At 42.1% G+C, this 23,680-nt stretch overlaps 1 protein-coding gene across 1 annotated transcript; it reads right to left on the bottom strand.

Moving 5' to 3' along the window:
- Window positions 1-801: 801 nt before the first annotated feature.
- Window positions 802-7,215, bottom strand: LOC120023188 (synapse differentiation-inducing gene protein 1-like). The gene is made up of 3 exons (XM_038967212.1): window positions 6,784-7,215; window positions 1,816-1,953; window positions 802-963 (listed from the first exon to the last, which is right to left on the bottom strand). Exons 1-3 carry the CDS (start codon window positions 7,213-7,215, stop codon window positions 802-804), a joined length of 732 nt encoding a protein of 243 aa, XP_038823140.1.
- Between the last annotated feature and the right edge of the window lie 16,465 nt (window positions 7,216-23,680).

Raw genomic sequence — 23,680 nt, 5'->3', positions numbered from 1 at the left:
AATGAGACAATGAATAAGTGAGAAAGACAGGCAACAGGAAAATCATTATTCATGCCAAATGTATTTATTCTGACAAGAGATACAGTGCACAATAAACACATTTTCCTCTTGATCACTGCTCACCAGTTTTATCTACATTCTCCGATAGCTTCTGTGTTTAGAGTCGATTGACTGATGATGGCAGATTCATTTCCCAGAACCTGGACTGGCGAGCAGTTTGATGAATAATCAGTAAAGTAAGCCTTCTTGATGTAGCATTTCAGACACAATGACTGGCTCATTATGACTCACTGTGGCATGGAAATCAATAAGAACAAAAACATAATTTGCACATGAAGTATTTACAGAGAACCGCAAAAATGATGGATGGGGGCCTCCATGATAATGATGAAGATCAGTGGAGGAGGTTAGCTCTGGAATTAGTATCATCACTTTAATTTTACTAGGAGCAGAACAGTCATTGGGGGAAAATAGCATTTTCCTCTTTCCATTGATGTTTTCCTCATTACTTTGTGAACCTCGAACATCCTTATCAGGCTGATAAACCTAGAGAGAAGTGGCTGGGAAATAGACACAAGGGTGTAATCCAGATGGATACGTCTGTGGTTTACATTGTTTGGTCAGGGTAAACATTTCAAAACACTGACTCTGTTCCTTCCTCTCCTGTGTTCCTCCTCTCTCCTCTCTGCTGCTCCACAACCCAACCATCCAGACAGAGCCACATCTATAGGGGATGGTGCTTCAGGGTTGCCATAGAAGGGACAGCTTCCTAAGCACTCCCCTGTGGCCATGGTTCTGCTGCTATACATGTCCTCCAGACTTGGACAGGTAGGCTACGAGGGCCACCACCACCCCCACGTACATCCCTGCCCCGATGGTGATGGAGAGAACAGCAAGGAACAGGGCTCTTCTGGAGCTACTGCTTGCCCTGGAGAAGTCTCCCTTAGCAATGGCCTTGCTAGTCTGAGAGACAAAAGATAGAGAAATGAGTCATGATTAAATATGACTGAGAAAAATGTGAGTAGGTGTACATTTACTGTAGAGAGAGAAAACAAGACATTAGTTGCTATGGCAATTATGTCACTACCGTTTTGAAAGTGACTAATGCGCTGTTTGGATGTTTTTGTATCCCTCCGAAAGGACCCTCACATAACCCATTTGTCCTTTTGACACATTTATTTGGGTAATTTTGCAATGTAATTGTCTTTGCAATTAGTTTGAGAGATGTTGCGAACCACTGAGATAAATTGTAGTTGGATTAGGGGGCAGGGAGGGGACCTGCTGCATTCAGAACCTGCTCACTAAAGTGCTGCTATTTATAGATAGACCTGGGGTTCAGTATAATCACAATAATGGTGAGACAGTCCCGGGGGCAGCAGCTATCCTGTCTATTCATTATCTACTGAAAAATACATGTAGATAGTATCGGCTAGATACTCCCTTGGGAAATGTATTGCTAACATAAAATAACATTTATTGTTGAGGTATTTGATTGACTAAATGTGACCATAATTGAAAATAAAATATACTGTATATGTGGCGGCACAATCATCCTTTAGTTTGAGCTGTACTCAGTTTCCTTTGCTCTCTGCTGTATGGTTGCTTGTGATCACAAAAGTAAATAGGGGCGGGTACCTATACAGTTTATGCAGTAAATGGTCTGTAATAATTGGTATGGGCCGATGGATGTAGAAAATGAGCTGTGTTACACTTGTGAGAGAGCACTTGTGCCTACTGACCTTGCAGAGTGTTCTGGGGGTAATTAGCGTTAATAACAGGGTAGTAGGTGTAAAAGTGTACTGGTCTTGGACTCACCCTCTGGGAGAAGTAGAAGGCTGCGATCCCTAGGGGCCAAAAGCAGCAGAGCATGGAGAAGATGGCCAGGCCCAGGTGGTCCCTGGGGGGAAGCATGATGAAGTTGTCCTCACTCTCACTGTCACTGGAGCTGTCACTCTGGGAGGGAGGGAAGGGCACAGGAAAGAGCCAGTCAGTTGGGATAGTCACGGTTGGTGTACGTCTGAACAACTACATTATGGTGACGCCAAATCAAATCAAATTTGATTGGTCACATACATATATTTAGCAGATGTTATTGCGGGTGTAGCGAAATGCTTGTGTTCCTAGCTCCAACAGTGCAGTAGTATCTAACAATTCACAACAATACACACAAATCTAAAAGTAAAAGAATGGAATTAAGAAATATATAAATATTAGGACGAGCATTGACTAAAATACAGTATAATAGAATACTGTATATACATATGAGATGAGTAAAGCAGTATGTACACATTATTAAAGTGACTAGTGTTCCATTATTAAAGTGACCAGTGATTCCATGTCTATGTACATAGGACAGCAGCCTCTAGGTGCAGGGTTGAGTAACGGGGCGGTAGCCGACTAGTTATGGTTATTTAACAGTCTGATGGCCTTGAGATAGAAGCTGTTTTTCAGTCTCTTGGTTCCAGCTTTGATGTACCCACACTGACCTCGCCTTCTGGATGATAGTGGGATGAACAGGCCATGGCTTGGGTGGTTGATGTCCTTGATTAACTTTTTGCTTTCCTGTGACATCGGGTGCTGTAGGTATCCTGGAGGGCAGGCAGTGTGCTTTCGGTGATGCGTTGGTCAGACTGCACCACCCTCCGGAGAGCTCTGCGGTTGCGGGCGGTGCAGTTGCTGTACCAGGCAGTGATACAGCCCGACAGGATGCTCTCAATTGTGCATCTGTAAAGGTTTGTGAGGGTTTTAGCTGCCAAGCCAAATTTCTTTAGCCTCCTGAGGTTGAAGAGGCACTATTGCGCCTTCTCACCACACTGTCTGTGTGGGTGGACCGTCGATGTGGATAGGGGTGTGCTCCCTTTGCTGTTTCATGAAGTCCATGATCAGGTCCTTAATTTTGTTGACGTTGAGGGAGAGGTTATTTTCCTGGCTCCACTAGGGGCCTCACCAGGGCCCTCACCATCGCCAGGGCCCTCACCATCCTCCCACCAACAGTTAATTGTAGATGAGCTACTCATGCTAGATTATCTACTTACACATTTTAATGCATTTTTAAATCAATATGTGTACCTCAAAGCTGTTTCTAACACAAAAATCTGCAAGATTATAGGGTCAGATTCTACAACATTGTTCCATGGACCTGAACTTGTCAGGCAAGTCACTCTGCACTGCAGACATACTGTGACACACTGTGACATACTGTGAACAGTGTGATAGTTGATGACAAACACCCCCAGGCATATCTGCCCTTGTTCTGCTTACATGTAGGACATGATGGGCTCAGCCAGGCAGAGAGGATTTGTATTTCTGTCAACACCCATAAGCGACCTGACAGATAACGCTGGATTAACGGACTGTTTCATCATCACCAGGTGACAGGGGAAACAGGAAGAAGACAGTGTAATTTATGTGCTAAATTGCCTCTACAGCACGAGAGAGACCCCCTCCCCCATCCTTCATGTGCACCTCCACCACAGGAAGCTGCTGAGGGGAGGATGGCTCATAATGGGGTGGCAGGTAGCCTAATGGTTAGAGCATTGGGCCAGTAACCGAAATGTTGCTGGATCGAATCCCTGAGCTGACAAGGTAAAAATTGTCATTCTGCCCCTGAACAAGGCAGTTAACCCACTGTTCCCCGGTAGGCCATCATTGTAAATAAGAATTTGTTATTAATTGACTTGCCTAGTTAAGTAAAAAAATATATAATGGCTGGAATGGAGCAAATGGAATGTCATCAAACACATAGAAACCATGTATTTGATACTATTCTGCTCCAACCATTACCACAAGCCTGTCCTCCATAATTAAGGTGCCACCAACTCTCATCTGTTTGTTTGAGAGGCTGTGAATGTTCTGAGGGCTTGTGTGGTGTCTACTCATACTGTGCCTTGATCCTCCTCAGAGGCCCCTGGGTAGCTGAGGGACTAATGAATGGAAAAGTCTGACGCTGCTGTGGGCACTCTGGTACGGGGACAAAAGTTGAGAGCCAAACACGAGGAGCCACATCTCTGGGATGACCTTTAAGAAGAGAAAGCCTCACCTTTGCAGTTCTCCCAGAGAGGGAGCTGCTGTTTGATTAAATGAATGGCCCTCCATCAGGACAGGATTCATTTGTTAGTCTTGTTACTCGCAGGGATCAAACAAACCTGGGCGACTGAGGGAAGAGAGGAAATGGAAATGGATGTTCAGGGCCGAAAATAAATGAGCCAATTTAAAGAGGACGAGAGGACGAGAGGAGAGGCGGAGAGGCGGGCAGAGAGAGTGTGGGCATAGCGGCAAAAGAGACAAAGTGGGCATAGCGGCAAAACCCTCATATCACCCTCTCACCCATTGGCAAACATGTTAGAGAGAGTGATAAACATATTGATGTGTCCTTGCATTATGCATTAAATGCCACAAGTACTGTGCTTATAGAGAGAACAAAGTGACAGAGGATCTAAAAATGTATTACATAATACATTACATCCATACGATTAAATAGCTACAGAAGCTATGTCAATTTTGTCTGAAGTTGCACACGGAGACCCACATGCATGACCAATGGCCAAGAGATTTTGGCCCACAATGGACTTCTGAAATAATTCCTGGAGGACACCTGTAGCACCAGGTGAGATTCTTTACATCCAACCACATTTCTAATGAATGCCCATGTCGCTGTGGATAGATTGCTAGACTTGGTATGGGAATATGGACAGACAGTGGTGCATTACACTAAAGCCAATCTGAGAGTTAGCCAGTCAGCCAGTAGCAGCAGGCATTTTGAGGCCAGTGTAATTGATGAGACTCCTCCACTGCACTGGTCTGTTAATTATCCTCAGACTGCACTCCCAGAGTGCTCGTTAATGACAGCAGGGGACACTGGGCGCACCCACAGGTCACACAGACAGCCATGGCCCCAGTCACTAGGGAATGGCATATTCACTCACACCCAGGCCTGAGTCTTGTTTTACCCCTTACACACCAGCAGTTTTCTGATTCCCCATCACATCTGGTGGGAAACGCTGGCAGAGGGACTAAACTGTTGGCATTTTGGAAAAACTTGCTTTTCATCTACAATTATGGATATAAAACATTGCACAGAGCTCACCAAAACAAAAATAATTACTGAGTAAAGAATTTAGATGGGTGTCATTGAGGACATGGTCCAGTCATGTGTTATTGTGTGGAACAGTTAATGCCATCATATCTCTGTATGCCTACTGAGAACCATGTTGTCAGTATACAGATGCAGGGTTTTCAACATAATCTTTTATCTTGGTTAACACAGAACTAATGTCTCAAGTAATTGGTCAGCTGAGCGATTAAGTTCCGGGTCCATACGTGTTAAGAGAAGAGATGAAGAGATGCTAGAGCAAGGAGCGGAACTGGAATGAGGAGCTCCACCCTCTCTCTGTGCAGTTACGGGCTGAATGTCCAGTCCCCTTCTGAAATTCGAAAGATGCTAACACCTGCGAAATCGTGATTTGTCCAAAAAGCCAGTGAGGAAAAAGACAAACACCTGAACTCCAGCTGATCGTTTTCTTGTAGATCTGTCCAAGAGAAATTCCATAACTTATGATAAACACAACAACACGTATAGAAGAACTAACAGCAGTTACTGGCTTTGACATGTAAGAATTATCGTCCAGCGCTTTCCGTCTTGTCTAAGTGTGTTGAGAGCATGTTCACTTTAAAAGCCTTCTACAGAGCTTTGATCTCCAGCTGTAGAGAGCTGTATCACATCAACACACACCTGGCTGGCACACTCACTTCATCTCCAATTCTTGGAACTACATCCAAGGATGAAATTATCTACCGACACACACATGTGCACTCACACACACACGCGCACTCACACACACACGCGCACTCACACACACACGCACATAAATGCCAGACAGAGGGTTAACCAAGAGAACCAGCTCTCAAGTTCCAACTGGAAGCCCAACTTTCATCTCCTGGGTGTTAATCAGATTAATTTGTTCTTTGAATCTACCTGGAATAATTTATCTGCTGGCCATTTTGTGTCGGGCCATGCATCAGCCCAGTCTCTAATACTCTCAAAGCACTGCATTAGCTATGGCATTAATGGCCGTCTCTGCTGTGCATCTATCCATCTGCTGAGCTCCTAGTGTCAGGAGCTGGACTGATCGTAAGTCCAGTTAGGGATCTATGCACTCCCCCGCTGCCAACTCACGACAATGGGTATTTTACAACCCTCGCTGCATGAAATGAGATTGTCCCACTTTTCAAAAGAAGTTGCTCTCCATTTTAGTTTGGAGTGCTTAGTCACAGTTTTGTCCTAACATAACAAAAGGACTGGAGTGATATGATCAAAGATGAACAGGGAGATTTGCCAACAATTATGGAAGAGAAAAAGAGTACAATTACCCCTGTATTTGATTTGTAAGATTGCTATAAAATACACCAAATTGGCCATTTAGTGAACAGACAGTTAGGTGGAATAAATAGGCATGAATCATGCTGGCAGCCTTAGCAGCCTATTAGAAAGAGGTAGGGAGATTTGTTGTAAATTAAATAGTTATCATGAAAAGCATTGAGTGCCGTGACCCATTATTCTGTGATTGATTTCTGCAACTCACTATTACAATCCACACAATTTGAGGTACATGGAACCTTTTTATTTTAATCGTCCTATTAATTTATGTCCAACTGCTCTCTACTAATGAAAAATAACATTTTGATTTGAACAATGCTCATTGTTTAGCCTGTATGAGCATCAACACATCCCAAATCCAAAGTTGTAGTTGGTCATTTATAGTTGCCCTCTGTGTGATCTCTCACCTCATACTCGTGTCCTTCCTCCTCCACCTCATAGGACACAGTTTGGATCGTCACATCCTTCTCTCCCAGTAGTTTGTCCTGAGGGTCCTCTATGGGGACTCCCTCCACTCCCAACACACTGTCCTTGTTCTCTGTGAACGTGGTCTCGGAGCTCTCACTCTTAGAGTCCTTGCTCTGGAGGCTGACATTGTCCTTATACAGGATAAAGTTGGGCCTATAGAAGGCCTCCACTGCCAGGTGCAGAGAGGTGGCATCCAGGAACTGCTGGGCCTGAGTCTTGCCGTTGCTGCCTGTGACAAAGTAACCAATGATGTTCTCCTGGTACTGGTGGTTGGGGTAGTCACTCTGGTACGCCTGGTAGTCATTGTGGACCACGTGTCTACTGCTGGTCTTATCTAGAAGCGGGTTCTGCAGCTCACTCAGACTCTCCATGGTGGGAGACAGAGAGGGACTTCAGGGAGATCAGAGTGGATAGACCGCAAACACTGATAACCGGCTGCGAGCTGGAAGGGAAAAGACAGGTAGATTTACGGAAAGTGAGATGAGGTATGATATGTAATGACATTCATTTGTATGAAACTCTTACCAATGCATTGACAATAGAATCTTCTATATTCTTCACACGGTATTAAACTAATGGCATTCGCCCACACCTAAACCACCAAATCACCATCTGTCACTGTTGCACATTTCATGCCCCTAAATTCATATAACGGTGGTAAAAAGTCATTCATCATTTTCCAAGCCCCCTCCAACCAAGTAAGATGAAGACAAATGTTTAAGGACTTTGCAATGCATACTGATCAGAGTGCTAAGCCACCCTCATCACTGCATCGTTGGAGTACCATGCTCTAGAAGAGGGGAAAAGCCTCTCATAGGTCATGAATAAGCTCCAGTGATGTTGACTGTAGTCACTTTAGCTCTATGAAATAAAGCAAAACAAAGCACCAAAAGCAAATAGCAAAGGTATTTTCATGCTACGGTAAGTGTATTCTCAAGAGGATATTTCAATAATGACAATAACACCATCATGGGAGCATGTCACCAGGGTAACATGTTTTCCTGTGAGCTAGTTTGTTGTTTTAAGCAGTATGATTCACATGCTCTGAAGAGCTGGCAAAACTCACCACAATTCCCTCTCTCACTATCAGACAGGGAAATTAGCATAAATAAAACTAGTAGCCAATGGAAGCGGACCAGGTCAGTCCCAGAGGAAGTTTAATCTTAATCTTTCCACCCAAGCCTACTCACTGAGGTTCTGATGAAAGGAGAACCTATCAGCTTAATCCTGGTACGTGATGGGATATTTTCTGTCTCGCTTGGCATGCAACGGAAAAACCCAGTGAGTTGCCTATATCCTGCATCCTATAGCATAGTAATAGCATTCTGTAGGTCTACTATTGAATGATGGCATTAAGGTGGCTATGTCAGATTAGTTGTCATGTAGAGGTTTATGTGTGGAAGAAGGCATAGTGGGACGGAATTCTGAGTAATAGTTTATCCTTCCTTCTAGGAATATGTTTTTGGGGATTCACCCAGGAGCAATATCACAGAATATGTACAGTAAGAAGCTTATCTAAGGGCTGGAGCAATACTTGTTAATTCAGCGTGGACCTTTAACTCTATGAAAAATTATGTCCATTTGGGAAGATTCCCACAGTAGACAAGTGCCTTCTCCTCTACACATCAAAGCAAAGTATCAATTAAGATTTGCATTCCCTTTATATAAGTATCTCCAGAGGATATTTAAATGGAATTACAAAGTGATTCTCATATGCCTTTGAGGATGCATCTCTGCTGCTTTTCAGATAAGAGGAAATTCCATTTCACAGTACATTACACAACAAAAAGCACATTTTATCTCCACGAATAATTTATCAGACAGACAGTGACATGCACTTATGTTTGTATGAGTCTGTGGTTAGAGAGCACAGTTTGGTGTGTGTATGAGGAGGGCTCATGAGCTGTTCTCTCTCTCTGTCTGTCTCTCTCTCTCTTGCTTTCTCTCTGATTAATATGATATAATACATTTTTGAGAGGTGACAACTATCTGAAATGATAAATCACTTCTAACAATATTTTACAGTGCGTAGTCCATTTTGGAATAAAACTATGGCTAATTGAATGGCCAATTCAGAAATGTCACATTCCTATTCCACATATTCATCAATAGCAGTCTGTCTCTATACATTTTACAGTCATGATTTATATCTAATGGCATTTACACTTAATGTTTAATCAGAATCTCAAGATATTACATTTACAAATCATGAATTATAGGGAAACTGAGATGAACAATCAATGACATCCAAAGTGAAAATACATGACATGCAATGCACATCAAAACAATTCAAGGTAATCAATTGAGTCCATCGATCTTACCTATTGTATAAGATCCTGCCACAGACTGCCTCAATAGCATTTCCTTTTACAGTTGTCCAAGAGTCGATGGAAAGCGAATTGGGCTCACAATCATACCCCTTTACCTCATATAAGTTCACATCATAAAATTTGAAAAATTGATAGAACACAACGAGGACCAATGTGCAGGTCACTTTCGCTCTCTGTTGAAACATGAACTGACGGCCCGCTCTATGCTGTGTGCCGCTAGCTGAGAAGACAGACCGCTGCGTATTGAAGCCAGTCTGGAGAGAAGGTGTTGATTTTACGCACACTCACCGCTTGGGTTCACTTCCTCAATCACTCTCTAAATGACTATCAGTAATAGGTATAGCTCATATAAAGTACATCGAAGATATGTCTTCCATCCACTTTGCGACACAAAGTCGGTTGTAGCCTAGTCTACAGAGCGTGCACCACCGCTCATCTATGTTACACCGCGAGGTGCCGATGACTATGCCGTCAGGGTCCAGCGTCATCGTATGGGCATACACTCCTCTTGAAGAAGATAGATCTTGATGTCCTACAGACTGACACAGCCTTCCATGTTCCTATCCCTGGCCTGGTGAGCATGACTTTTGTAGGATCAGTACTCATTTTACTTCTGTGTATAATGTGTATAGCCTTTTTAGTTCTTTACAATGAAGTGACATTATTATTTACCATTTACATTATAGAATTTGTGGAGTCTTTTCAATTGTCTCTGTTTTGATTACTGTGCCTTTCATGATCTACTATTCAAAATGGTCTATGTCTGAGTCTGAGCTCGAGGACATGATCAAACCTAGAATAAATCAACCCTACTATTCATGTGACGCATCACATGAGAAACGAATTAACATTGTTAATATCCTTGCATTTACATTTGGTTACTATTTCAGATGAAGCTCATGAATTTATTATAAGTCTTGTTTGGTTGACCTTAATGCCCTCCTAAGCTGCTTAATATTTCATGCCTTCAATTTATCATTGTAAATAGTGTTTACATAACATTAATATAGATGTGATTTTAATGCAAGCACAGCAAAATAGTGACTGTGACAAATTCCACACACTGGAATTAAGCTTTGATTCTTTGACATGTCACCAAGAGAATCTATTAGGCAATACCTTAACCATTTATAGGATGCAAATAGCTAAATCCAACCACATCAGCATCAACAGTTGTTTAGTGCCAGTAAATACAATTCTGAATGTCATCACACAACATTCAAGTTACTAGACACAGACATGTAATAATTGGCCCCACACAGAAGCCAAGGTGGAGCTATCAACATATTGACGGGTTTCTTTTAGACCTTCATTTTATAATTTGTTATTTCACCTTCATTTAACCAGGTTGGCCAGTTGAGAACAAGTTCTCATTTACAACTGCGACCTGGCCGAGATAAAGCAAAGCAGTGCGACACAAACAACAACACAGTGTTACACATGGAATAAACAAACGAACAGTCAATAACACAATAGGAAAAAATCTATATACAGTGTGTGCAAATGAGGTAAGATTAGGGAGGTAAGGCAATAAGTAGGCCGTAGTGGCGAAGTAATTACAATTTAGCAATTAAACACTGGAGTGATAGATGTGCAGAAGATGAATGTGCAAGTAGAGATAACGGGAGCAAAGGAGCAAAAATAAATAACAATATGGGGATGAGGTAGTTGGATGGGCTATTTACAGATGGGCTATGTACAGGTGCAGTGATCTGTGAGCTGCTCTGACAGCTGATGCTTAAAGTTAGTGAGGGAGATATGAGTCTCCAGCTTCAGTGGTTTTTGCAATTCGTTCCAGTCATTGGCAGCAGAGAACTGGAAGGAAATGCGGCCAAAGGAGGAATAGGCTTTGGGGGTGACCTGTGAAATATATCTGCTGGAGCGCGTGCTACGGGTGGGTGCTGCTATGGTGACCAGTGAGCTGAGATAAGGCGGGGCTTTACCTAGCAAAGATTTATAGATGACCTGGAGCCAGTGGGTTAGGCAACGAATATGAAGCGAGGGCCAGCCAACGAGAGCATACAGGTCGCAGTGGTGGGTAGCATATGGGGCTTTGGTGACAAAACGGATGGCACTGTGATAGACTGCATCCAATTTGCTGAGTAGAGTGTTGGAGGCTATTTTATAAATTACATCGCCAAAGTCAAGGATCGGTAGGATAGTCAGTTTTACGAGGGTATGTTTGGCAGCATGAGTGAAGGATGATTTGTTGCGAAATAGGAAGCCGATTCTAGATTTCATTTTGGATTGGAGATGCTTAATGTGAGTCTGGAAGGAGAGTTTACAGTCTAACCAGACACCTAGGTATTTGTAATTGTCCACATATTCTAAGTCAGAACTGTCCAGAGTAGTGATGCTGGACGGGCAGGCAGGTGTGGGCAGCGATCAGTTGAAGAGCATGCATTTGGTTTTACTTGCATTTAAGAGCAGTTGGAGGCCATGGAAGGAGAGTTGTATGGCATTGAAGCTCATCTGGAGGTTAGTTAACACAGTGTCCAAAGGGCCAGAAATATACAGAATGGTGTCGTCTGCGTAGAGGTGGATCAGAGAATCACCAGCAGCAAGAGCGACATGATTGATGTATACAGAGAAAAGAGTCGGCCCGAGAATTGAACCCTGTGGCACCCCCATAGAGACTGCCAGAGGTCCGGACAACAGACCCTCCGATTTGAACCAAGCGAGGCAGTCATTTGAGAAACCAAGGCTGTTGAGTTTGCCAATAAGAGAGACCTTCCCAGCCACCTCATAAAGTGGCTGGGGAGGTAGGAGCTAGTGGTTGTTTCCAGGTCAAGGCTTTAGTCTCTCTTTAGTAGCTTATTTTCCATAAAAAAACAGCCACATTTTTGTTGTGTGCAGTGTCTCTATGTCTGCCTCTCCTCTGTCAGATGCATTGGGTGAAGCATTAACCTGCTGACGGGGACATTATGAGGGAAATTTGAGGCTGCATTTAGAAGCATGTGTCCTCATGAGCTGTCTGATGAGCTGCGTCTGTCACAGAGTCACCTTGTGTTTAGATGGGCGAGGCGATGGGGTAGAACCGGACACGTCTACCTATGATGGACACAAATGCTTTTGGAAAAAGTATATTATAGCACAGAGGCAGAGGGAACAGGCGCTCTCTCTCGATCGATTTCATCAGTTCACAATAGAAAGCCCATTGCAGTAACACTTTGAAACACACTTAACACACAGCAATATTTGTCCATTCATCCACTTATCCATAATGTACTGTTTACTAGTCCAATCTTTGCCATCTGGGTATAGCTGAACACTAAGTCTTATTTGTGAATATTTATGGTGTTTACCATGGCCTCTGTTCTATTGTCTAGTCTATATTTAGGTCCTCTGTCACCAAATGGCTGATACAATATTTGTCAACCATAAGTTTATGGTCCTACTCTATTTCATAGTCTTCAAAGTAGAAAAAGGGAGTTTCATTGGAACAGTCTTTTAGTGTAGGCCCTACATGCTTTATAATTTTTTTAAATAGAAAAGTAAAGAATATTTCATTGAAGCTGGGAGGCTTAGGACCTACAGTATGTAGTGTTTGTTTAATAGTGTTACACCTCTCTCACTGAGGCTTTTGACCACCTCTCTTTGATTTACCAGCCAACACTGCGACCCTGGGCTGGAAGGCCTCCCTAATGCCCATTAACCAGCTTTAATCATTTAAACACTTTTGGGTATTAGTCGGCTTAATCCTCTTTGCAGAGGAAGTATGAAACCACTTAATTTGATCTGTTCTTGCTTTTGTCAAGAAAGAAGGGGTTTAAGCTGCTTTCCCCAAGGATCATTCTAGGCCACATATGTCAGAGTCAAGGCCCGCGGGCCACATCCGGCCCGCGAGAAGGTTTTTTACGGCCCCTGGGATGATCTTGATTTATTATTAGAACCGGCCCGCAGACCGCAGCAAGCCGGCAGCCCGCAGATCTTTTACACGCACCAATACTACATTTCCCACAATGCAACGGTGACGCACCGAGCAGTAGGCTGCTTCACACAGAAAATTTGAGCCACTTTCCCAGCTGCCAGACCATGAAAGAGAAGCTCTCTACCAGTGCGTTCCCGAGCGCACAGTTGGCTGATAAAATAGGTATGCTTGCCGCTGACTTTCGACGCCGATTTGCTGACTTTGAAGCACAAAAAAGCAGGTTGGAACTGCTCGGTAACCCATTTGCTGTTGACGTGGAAAGCTCACCACCAAACCTCCAAATGGAGTTGATTGACCTCCAATGCAATGATGCACTGAGGGCAAAATATGCGGCAGTGGGTGCTGCGGAGTTCGCCCGTTTCCTCCCCGACACAATGCCCCAGCTGCGCATCCAGGCTGCTCAAACGTTGTCTATGTTTGGCAGCACATACCTGTGTGAACAACTGTTTTCTTTGATGAACCTGAACAAAACATCACACAGAAGTCGACTTACTGCTGAACACCTCCACTCAATTCTGAGGATTTCCTCAGCTCAGAGCCTTACCCCGAACATTGATGAACTTGTGGAAAAGATGGGACACCACCAAGTATCACCCTCAACCTCAAACAAGTGAACATTACTGTGCAATCACATATTTAGAGTTTTTACTCAGTTCAAGTTTAAAAGTTAAAGTTTAATATTTGTTTTCACTGCATGTTACTTCTCCTTAAACAAAGTGTTGTTTTTGATTAATAGATTTTTGCACTTTATTTTATTGTATTTCAATCCAATTATATTTTAAAAATATTTCAGTTGAGTGGATGATAGAAAATTGCTATTATTGTTTTTTTCTTTGAAGTAAATTTAGCCCACTTTTGCTAAAATAGAAAATATAGGCTACTGATGGTGCCTTGAATACCGGTTTCTTTCATTTAATGTTCATGTTATGGGGATTTTTATATAAAGGAAATTTGTCTTTTGTGTCTGTTGAAAATTAAAGATTACTGACAGAGCCATAAGAAAATATTGCTTTATTTATCTGATCATATTGGAATATATTTGTTAGGTTTTCAGTAGGTTCAATTAGGTTCACTAGACTATATGCGTCATTTAAAATTTTTTCAATGAACATTCGAACAGTCCGGCCCTCGGCTTGTAGCTAAATTTTTTATTTGGCCCTCCGTCCATTTGACTTTGACACCCCTGTTCTAGGCATTATTTCCTCTGATTAAGCACTCTGACAAAGCACACCAACACCACCTCTGACCACTGAACCCACCTCAGGGATGGATAAAACAATCCACAATATTGAAAAGCTGCTGCTAGGTTCTGTTTAAAGGCAGGAATCAAGATTTGGGTTTTAAGTCCCGCCCCAGAATTTTGGGCAACCAATCGTAGCATTCCACTTGTAACTTTGAAACACATGAAAGCAGTGAGCACAGTGGGAAAATACTTTTCTTCAAAAAGTAATTGTTTAAATAGCTAAATAATTGAGCAGTTGTCACGCTCGTCGTAATGAGTAGACCAAGTCGCAGCGTGCTTAGAGTTCCACATAATTTTAATAAACTGAAACTCACTGAACAAAACAACAAACAACCAACCAATTGAAACGTTAAGCTATACAACTAGCACTGACAGGCAACTAAACATAGACAAGATCCCACGAATACCAATGTGGAAATGGCTACCTAAATATGATCCCAAATCAGAGACAACGATAAACAGCTGCCTCTGATTGGGAACCATATCAGGCCACCATAAAAATACAAAAACCACCTAGATGACCACCCAAGTCACTATCACGCCCCAGCCAACACAGAGAAAAAACAGCTTACTATGGTCAGGGCATGACAACAGTGCACCAGGGGTACTTGTGAATGTGATTCACAGAATGCAGAGCCTGTATTTTTAGAATCCGAAATGATACTTTTGTTACATTTTGCAAGCTCAGCTGGTTAGCCAGCTCTCAGTCTCATTGACCAACAGATGTTGCTAATGCACTCTAGCTAGCCATTTAATATAACTTGTTTTCTCTACATTTCTGTTAGGTAGCTAAGTTAGCCATGTTATTAATGCAACTTCCATCTGCTGTCGACATCAGGATATGATTTGAGGGCACTAGTTTGCTCCAAAAGTGGTTGTAGCTTTGACTGCATGCTGAAAATGATCAGAGCCTTTCAGTGGCTAGCCACACTACAAACATTATTTTAACAGGTTCCCGTGAAGCAATTGTAATGCCAGTCTACCACAACATACCCAAGAGTTTCCTGATTAGCAAGGGGTAGTCTGGGTTTAAATTAATTGAGTATTAAAAACACAGTTTTAGATCATAGTGAGAGGATTTCACCAATGGTTAGAAGAGGGAATTTGGCTTCCCGGGAAAATGTTGTCCAAGGTTTCAACAGTAACCAAGGGTCCTTAGCGAAGCGTCAATTGGGAGGGCTGATTCCTCTGCTCAATACTCAATATTAGCGTATAGCTTATTAGTGGTACAATAAATCTGCTACTGCACCATCTAGTCTAGAAACACCCTCAACTCATCTTCAAATATTTTTCTTCTGCTGCTCACTGTGAAAATCAGACATTGTCTGAGAATTTCATCCACAGGAGTAGAGGTCAGTCAGCCATGAGAGGAGGCTGTGATCACGCTCATGCCCCAGCTGCCCCTGCTGCAAGTCTGCAGACGTTTGACAAATGAGAAGGCGTTTTTGGCAGGAACAAATGTGATCTCTCCTTCCAGAACTGGAGGCACAAATACAATCACGCCCCCTAAAAAACACTTTCTGGTGAAGACTATGTGGCCAAGTGCATCTTCAGATACTGAGAGGACCAGGAAGTGTTCTTTGTTTTCTGTCCAGACATGAGCAGTGGAGGTAGTGGGCAGATGGTTATTAGAGGAGGTGATGAATCAGTAAGGACCATGGGTTGTCCAATAAATAACACATCTAGCTGTTTTATGGCCAAAGACTTAATCTTCCTCTCGTAGACAGTGGCAATTTTTCTAATTGAGCAAGAAATCTTGTTTGGCCGTTGGAGCTGACAAACTCCTCACTAACAAACAATTGGTTTGTTTATCATCAAAATAAACTCCTCCCTGTTTCTTATTTGGATGCATTTCTGAATGAAGGATAAACCTTTTCTAACTTGTTATGGTGTGATAGTAACGCCAACCTCCCTGTGATGGAGCTGCTATATGAAGCATTTAGATAGATGGATTTATGGGCCTTATGAACATTGCAGGGAAAGGAGTGTGACTCTCCAGCTGTCATAATATGAATGTACAAGTCAAAGAATGCCCACATTTATGAGAAGCAATTTCATTTAGCGTCTGAAAGTTGCACACTCTTCAAGGTCTTCCCTGAAAATTAAATTAAGCATTTAAGGTAGCTTTGGATGTGGGCCCAGGCAACCACTTGAAAAGCACCTTTAAGTGATAATGCTCGAGAAGCCGTTGTTTGGAGCTTAAGCCCGAGACGAAGTCGAGGGCCGCCAATATATCCTCCAAACACCGCCTTTACTTTTATGCAACAGGTTACCAACATATTCAAATAATGATTGACATATTTTCATATTTTTATTATTAATTTATTCATACTATTCCATCCTTCCACGAGTTATAGTCTCGACACAAATCTGAGGTCACTACCCAAGCCGGCTGGTCGTTCGTTCTATCGGTTCGGTTGCCAGAGATGCGACCAAGTTGTTAAGTCTTTTTTGTTCTGTATCTATGGATGCGGCCCAGTCGTTCGTTCTAAATGTTCCACTGCCATACTGGCTGGCAATGTTCTTATCCCTTGCTTGCTAGCTAGCCAACTACGGCTAACTTACAGTCACGTCAAACAGTGCAGCCAGAATAACAGAAAAGTTGCTGCATTTGCGTTTGTTTAAGCTGTTATCTAGTGACATTTGTTTGGATACATTCATAACAATGAGCTAATGATGCAATTTCACCTGGCATAGAAAATGTGCTCTCTCCTCAGGACACTGTTGTTCACAGCTAACCCAATCACTTCAAACTGAAGCTGGAAAGACTGTAAACTAGCGGCGTTTTGTTTAGTTTGACCTGTTTTCTGTTGATATTTCTTTGTATTTATCCATAAAAATGATGGCAGGTGATTCATGATTTCGACTGGCAGAGAAACGCTGCCTGTCTGTCTATCTCGTCCTGACTCCCGACACGTTCAATACTATGAGACAGCTGGAGATTGAATTTAAATATTGAAACAATGTTGCAAATGAAGAAGAAACAGACAGCAAGGTTTATACAAATTTCAACTGTTGAAACCAAATGCTAGTCGAAAAGAAATGGGCGATAATGTATAGATGCTTTTTATAGTGGAGTTCAAGTTCATAAATTGCCAGGCTGGGCTGATGAGACAGTGGATTGCGCAGTGAGATGGAACAGAGTAAATAGGCATTTCAACGTCATGGATTTAGCCGGAAGTAACTTATGGAATAGACACCGGCTGGAATGCAGTTTTAACCAATCAGCATCCAGGATTAGACCCACCTGTTGTATAAACAGGATATAATGTATGGGGTGCAGAGAAGCAGAGGCCTTTGGCAATATAATTATCCCCCACACAAATCTATTAAGTGTCCTGCAAGTTGAAAGCACTCAGATGCGAGGGGGAATGTTGAAGTTTGTTATCCTGAATTTCAGAGAGGAGGACTGCTCACTAGCTCCTCTCATACAGTACCCGAGGCACATCCATATTGAAAGATGAGTCCAGACTAAAAACCGCTAAGTATGCATCAAGGAATAAATCCTCAGCCTGAAACTAATCTGAGCTCATCGAGGAAACACTCTTCATTTAGGTTTTTATGCCCTTTGCGGAATTATTAGTCCAGTAAATGTAATAATGCCGTGGTGCAGTAGAAGTCCTGCCCTGGAGAATAGGATGGCCACATATTAATTATATTCTCTGTAGTGAGAGTTGAATAGTTTAATTAAAGGTGTGCCAGTGAGAATATTATTTAGACGGCAGAGCTTTTCGGCATGAAAATTGTAGGGCCCATGGATCATCAGCATGAAAAATTCCTCCAAATGCAGTAGCTAATGTCTTGCCAGCAATGCACTGGAAACCTCTTGGGAAATATGAATAACAATAACACCAATTCCAGTAAAATGTTATCACTTCATCATTAATCATGAACTAATTATCATGAATCTATCTATCTACCTGACTTGTAACTATAGCATTTTATTCCATCTAATAAAACACTTATTGGAGTATGTGAATATGTTAATGAAAGCAACTAAAGCCAGGTGTTTGACAGGGCTGTGCCCTCTCTCAGTCCAGGTTTAACATGTGGGTGATCCAAGCTAAATCCTGATAGAATATTTCCATAGTGTGTATTCTCCTGACTGGGTCTGGTGAGTCAGACAGACAGACGGGACCAACTATGTCCCCCTCGCTGCCACCTGGACCTTGGTTTTATTCACACACATACACATCAGCCTCAATAAAATGGGAAATTGAAGGTGCTCAGCCTTGTCAGAGCTGCTCTTCCTGATATGTCATGGGTCCAGATTGCATATATAAAAGCTTGCAGACATTACTTATGAATGCAACATATTGTCATGCGTAATTCTGTGTGAGATGGCTCTCAAAATATATTTTTCACACACTGGACAATGGACTAAACTTATTGCACTGGAAAACATTTTAGTATAAAAGGTTGACATTTTGAAAGAGGGTCACAGTTAGCTTGTATAAAATTGATTTAAGATTAGGGAAAGCTGAATTTAGTGTAGAATATTATTTGAGGTCCAATGGGTTATGGCTTTCTCTAATCAGATTGGTGCACAAGAGCCCAGGTACATTGAAAAGGCTGGCCTGTCGTCAGAAAGGATTACTGGTGGCCGTAGAATAGCTGGGATGGGTCATAAATAAGTAAGCGTTGGGGGCGCTCTGGGTCAGGCACATTGAGAAACTCTCTGCAAGGGTGACTCATCACCCTGTCTGTTTGAATCATGTCAACTATCTGGTTCTCTGCTGTCATTGTGTTCACCTGCCTGCCTGCCTGCCCACCACATCTATCTCTCTGCCTGTGGGGGTCTGCATCAGTCCCTGTCCACCTTGGTGCTGGGTCTAGGGCATATTGTTCAGACACCGTCTAACACACTTACTCTCCTGGGAACTGAGTCCAAGACACATCATGTTTTTCAGAGTCTAAGCACTGCTGGTAGTTAAGCTATGCTACTAGTATTTATTTTTAAAGAGAGGGCTTTTTGGTGATCAAGTTCCTAAATGTTCAAGATAATATTTTTCGACTCTGGGAGTCCAGATTGGTAAAACTGTGTGAAGCTGTAACCAACTGTGTGTTAATGTGACGAGAGCAGCATTCATGACCTGGTGCCATCTTCCTACTATACTATACACTGAGTATACAAAACATAAAGAACACCTGCTCTTTCCATGACATAGACTGGCCAGGTAAATCCAGTTGAAAGCTATGAGCCCTTATTGATGTCACTTGTTAAATCCACTTCAATCCGTATATATGAAGGGGAGGAGGCAGGTTAAAGAAGGATTTTTAAGCCTTGAGACAATTGAGACATGTATTGTGTATGTGTGCCATTCAGAGGGTGAATGTGCAAGACAAAGAACTGCAACGCCGCTGGGTTTTTCACGCTCAACAGTTGCTGAAATTTAATTTAGTCACCATAGGTTTCCGTGAAGTTGTTAACCACCAGAAAACAGCCTTTTCAGCTGAAAGGGAAAGTGCTCAGTCTTTGCTGTAGGTTTAGTTAGATAGTACCCGAGTCTCTTGCAGTTTTAGCACTTAATTAAGAGCCTTTAAAGTGATTGCAGTTTATTTTTGGCAGTCTAATGCATTTGTGAATTCTGCAGATGTGGCTCTAGGCCTGGTCCTGAGTTTCTTTACTCTTATCAGCAGCTTTGATTTGAAAACAGTTTCAAATAACTTTACATTTATGAAGCTAATGCAAAGTCGATTGTGGAAACATTTAATTTGTCTGTTTTTCTGTCCTTTATTGATCAATATGTTTAGCTGCCTCCTGTTTCTCCACCATGTCTTCTTCTTTGTTGCCTTATACTGGAGAATATTGCTCTCTCTCCTGCGGGAGGAGATGCAGAGTGCCATTACTTGACCAGCTGTTTTAGATCCAGACTGCCACTGTAGGTTGTGCTGTGACTAATAAAGAGGGGTTCACCAATTAAGGTTCACCAACTACTCAATATTGCTCATTCTCCATGACCCCATGATACGATCCATTAGTCCCAGAAACCTGTACAACTGAATGCATTCAACTGAAATATGTCTTCCGCATTTAACCCAACCCATCTGAATCAGAGAGGTGCAGGTGGCTGCCATAATCAACATCCACGTCTTCAACGCCCGGGGAGCAGTGGGTTAACTGCCTTGCTCAGGGGCAGAAAGACAGATTTTTACTAGGCTACCTAGGCTACCTGGGGTTCCTGGTTAAAGCTGGAGACAGAGGAATGACATTCTTAACTGCTCATCCATTTGAACAGGCTGGTCAAAGCCCTGTAAATTACAACTCATGTCACATGTTCATCTGTCTCCAGACAGCAAACACTGCAGCTGACCCAGTGAGAACAATACCATTGTATACTGTATATCTCAGAATAGAATGACATTCACACTACGATCGGTATAATACAAGGGTTACCGTTTTCTGGTTGTAAAATACGTATATATACAGTCTTGGATGGAGAATCTTTAATGGAGATAGCCAGCTGAGTGCTTCAGAGACTCTCTAAGACCAACATAATAGGGGAAAATATCAATGTAATTTGGCAAAATGGCAGGTATCTGTGCATGTATCAGTTCTCAAGAGACTGATTACTGGAAGCGTCTACATGGTCTGAACAGGGATGATGCTTGACAACATGTTAGCGCTGTATTCCTCCTGGCAGACTGAATAATACATTATTTCTATGCATAATTCATTAGCCAATTTGCCTATAAATTAATGTTTTATGTCTATACACTCATTTGCCAGTTTATAAGGTACACCACCCTGTTTACGAAAATGATCGTCGGTGCCAGACATGCCGATTCCAGGATCTCAGAAATGGCCGGCCTACTGGGCTGTTCATGCTCGACAGTGTCTAAGTCTAGGGTTTACTGAGAATGGTGAGACAAACAAAAAACATCCAGTCAGCAGCAGTTCTGTGAAGGGCAAGAATCGTGCAAGCTAACAGGCGGGCCACAAACAGGCAAATAACAGCGCATTACAACAGTGGTGTGCAGAACTGCATCTCGGAAAGCACAACTCGTCGGTCCTTGTCATGGATGGGCTAATGCAGCAGACAACCACACCAGGTTCTACTTCTATCAGCTAAAAACAAGAAGAAGCAGCTCCAGTGGACACGCGATCACCAACACTAGACAATTGAGGAGTGGAAAAACATTGCCTGGTCTGATGAATCCCGGTTCCTCTTACGCACGGTTCACAATGACTGGACCTTCACACAGTTCCATGATTAGTGAGGATTAGGGCAGATTTATAGGACTATTGTTCAACCCCTATTGTACACTTTTTTTCACATTCCAATATTTCATGGATTGAACTTGAATATGACAACTTTTAGAATGAATCAAACCACTGTATTTTTTATTCATCAATATATTTAGTATTTTTTATGATTCATACATACTTTCCTAACTCAAAAATGTGCCCAAACAGTCTACAAGATCAGAGTATTTTTTACATCTACCAGCTGGTGCTGAAACTGAGATGAATATGCATGTACAGTATTTAGTTGGCTTTCTTTCTTTGATTCCTATATTATGAACCCTTTCTCTAAATAATTCTAGTGTCTGTTCGACAAAATTCTATAAATACACTACTGTTCATAAGTTTGGGGTCACTTAGAAATGTCCTTGTTTTTGAAAGATAAGCAAATTTTTTTGTTCATTAAAATAACATCAAATTGATCCGAAATACAGTGTAGACATTGTTAATGTTGTAAATGACTATTGTAGCTGGAAACTGCAGATGTTTTATGGAATATCTACATAGGCGTACAGAGGCCCATTATCAGCAACCATCACTCCTGTGTTCCAATGCCACTTTGTGTTAGCCAATCCAAGTTCATCATTTTAAAAGACTACTATGATTATTAGAAAACCCTTTTGCAATTATGTTAGCACAGCTGAAAACTGTTGTTCTGATTAAAGAAGCACTAAAACTGGCCTTCTTTAGACTAGTTGAGTATCTGGAGCATCAGCATTTGTGGGTTCGATTACAGGCTCAAAATGGCCAGAAACAAAGAACTTTCTTCTGAAACTTGTCAGTCTATTCTTGTTCTGAGAAATGAAGGCTATTCCATGAGAGAAATTGCCAAGAAACTGAAGATCTTGTACAACACTGCGTACTACTCCCTTCACAGAACAGCGCAAGCTGTTTCTAACCAGAATAGAACGAGGAGTGGGAGGCCCCGGTGCACAACTGAGCAAGAGGACAAGTACATTAGAGTGTCTAGTTTGAGAAACAGACGCCTCACAAGTCCTCAACTGGCAGCTTCATTAAATAGTACCCGCAAAACACCAGTCTCAACGTCAACATTGAAGAGGCGACACCAGGATGCTGGCCTTCTAGGCAGGCAGGATGGTCTCAGGTTCAGAGGGTGTGGCAGCGGAACTGTACAAGCGGGAAAGGGCGTCTGGCTTCACATTTTTGGACCCTGGGCTACAAATCATTCCCTAAGTTCTAGACCTCTGCTGAATCTGGTAATGAATGGTGTGGCTGTTGAACAAGTTGAGGAGACTAAATTACTTGGTGTTACCTTAGATTGTAAACTGTAATATAGATATAGATTCAATGGTTGTAAAGATGGGGAAAGGTCTGTCCATAAAGAGATGCTCTGATTTGTTGACACCACACTCCAAAAAGCAAGTCCTGCAGACTCTAGTTTTGTATTATCTTGATTATTGTCCAGTCGAGTGCTGCAAGGAAAGACCTAGTTTAGCTGCAGAGTGGCATGTCTTGCTCTTCATTGTAGTCAGAGGGCTGATATAAATGTCAGTCTCTCTTGGCTAAGATTGAGGAGAGACTGACTGCATCACTTCTTCTTTTTATAAGAAACATTCATGTTTTTAAAATCCCAATTTGTTTGCATAGTCAATTTACACACAGCTCTGACACACACACTTATCCCACCAGACATGCCACCATAGTTTGTTTTCACAGTCCCCAAATCCAGAACAAATTTAAGAAGGCATACAGTATTATATAGGGACATTACTGCACGGAACTCCATTTCATCTCATATTGCTCAAAAGAACAGCAAACCTGGTTTAAAAAAATAGATAAAGCAATACCTCACGGCACAACGCCTCTCTGCTGTTTTTGCAGCAGCTAATGGGATCCTAATAAAATACCAAATACATAATGTCTACCTATCATATGTTGGAAGACGTGTGCTGAAAGTTTGGTAGAAATAAGATACAAATGTGATTGTTTTTGCAACCCCCAATTTACACCACTTCTGTAGAAGAGACTGGTCATTTGGCATTCTTCTTTCTGGAGTTTACCAGTTGAGTTGGCAAAGTATCACTATTGATTGTTTATCTTCCACACGAGCAGAGCTACTGTCTGT

Source organism: Salvelinus namaycush, chromosome 28, assembly GCF_016432855.1.
Source record: "Salvelinus namaycush isolate Seneca chromosome 28, SaNama_1.0, whole genome shotgun sequence".
Lineage (NCBI taxonomy): Eukaryota > Metazoa > Chordata > Actinopteri > Salmoniformes > Salmonidae > Salvelinus > Salvelinus namaycush.
Note: the sequence above shows the minus strand (reverse complement) of the source record. Positions and strands in the feature narration are given on the sequence as shown.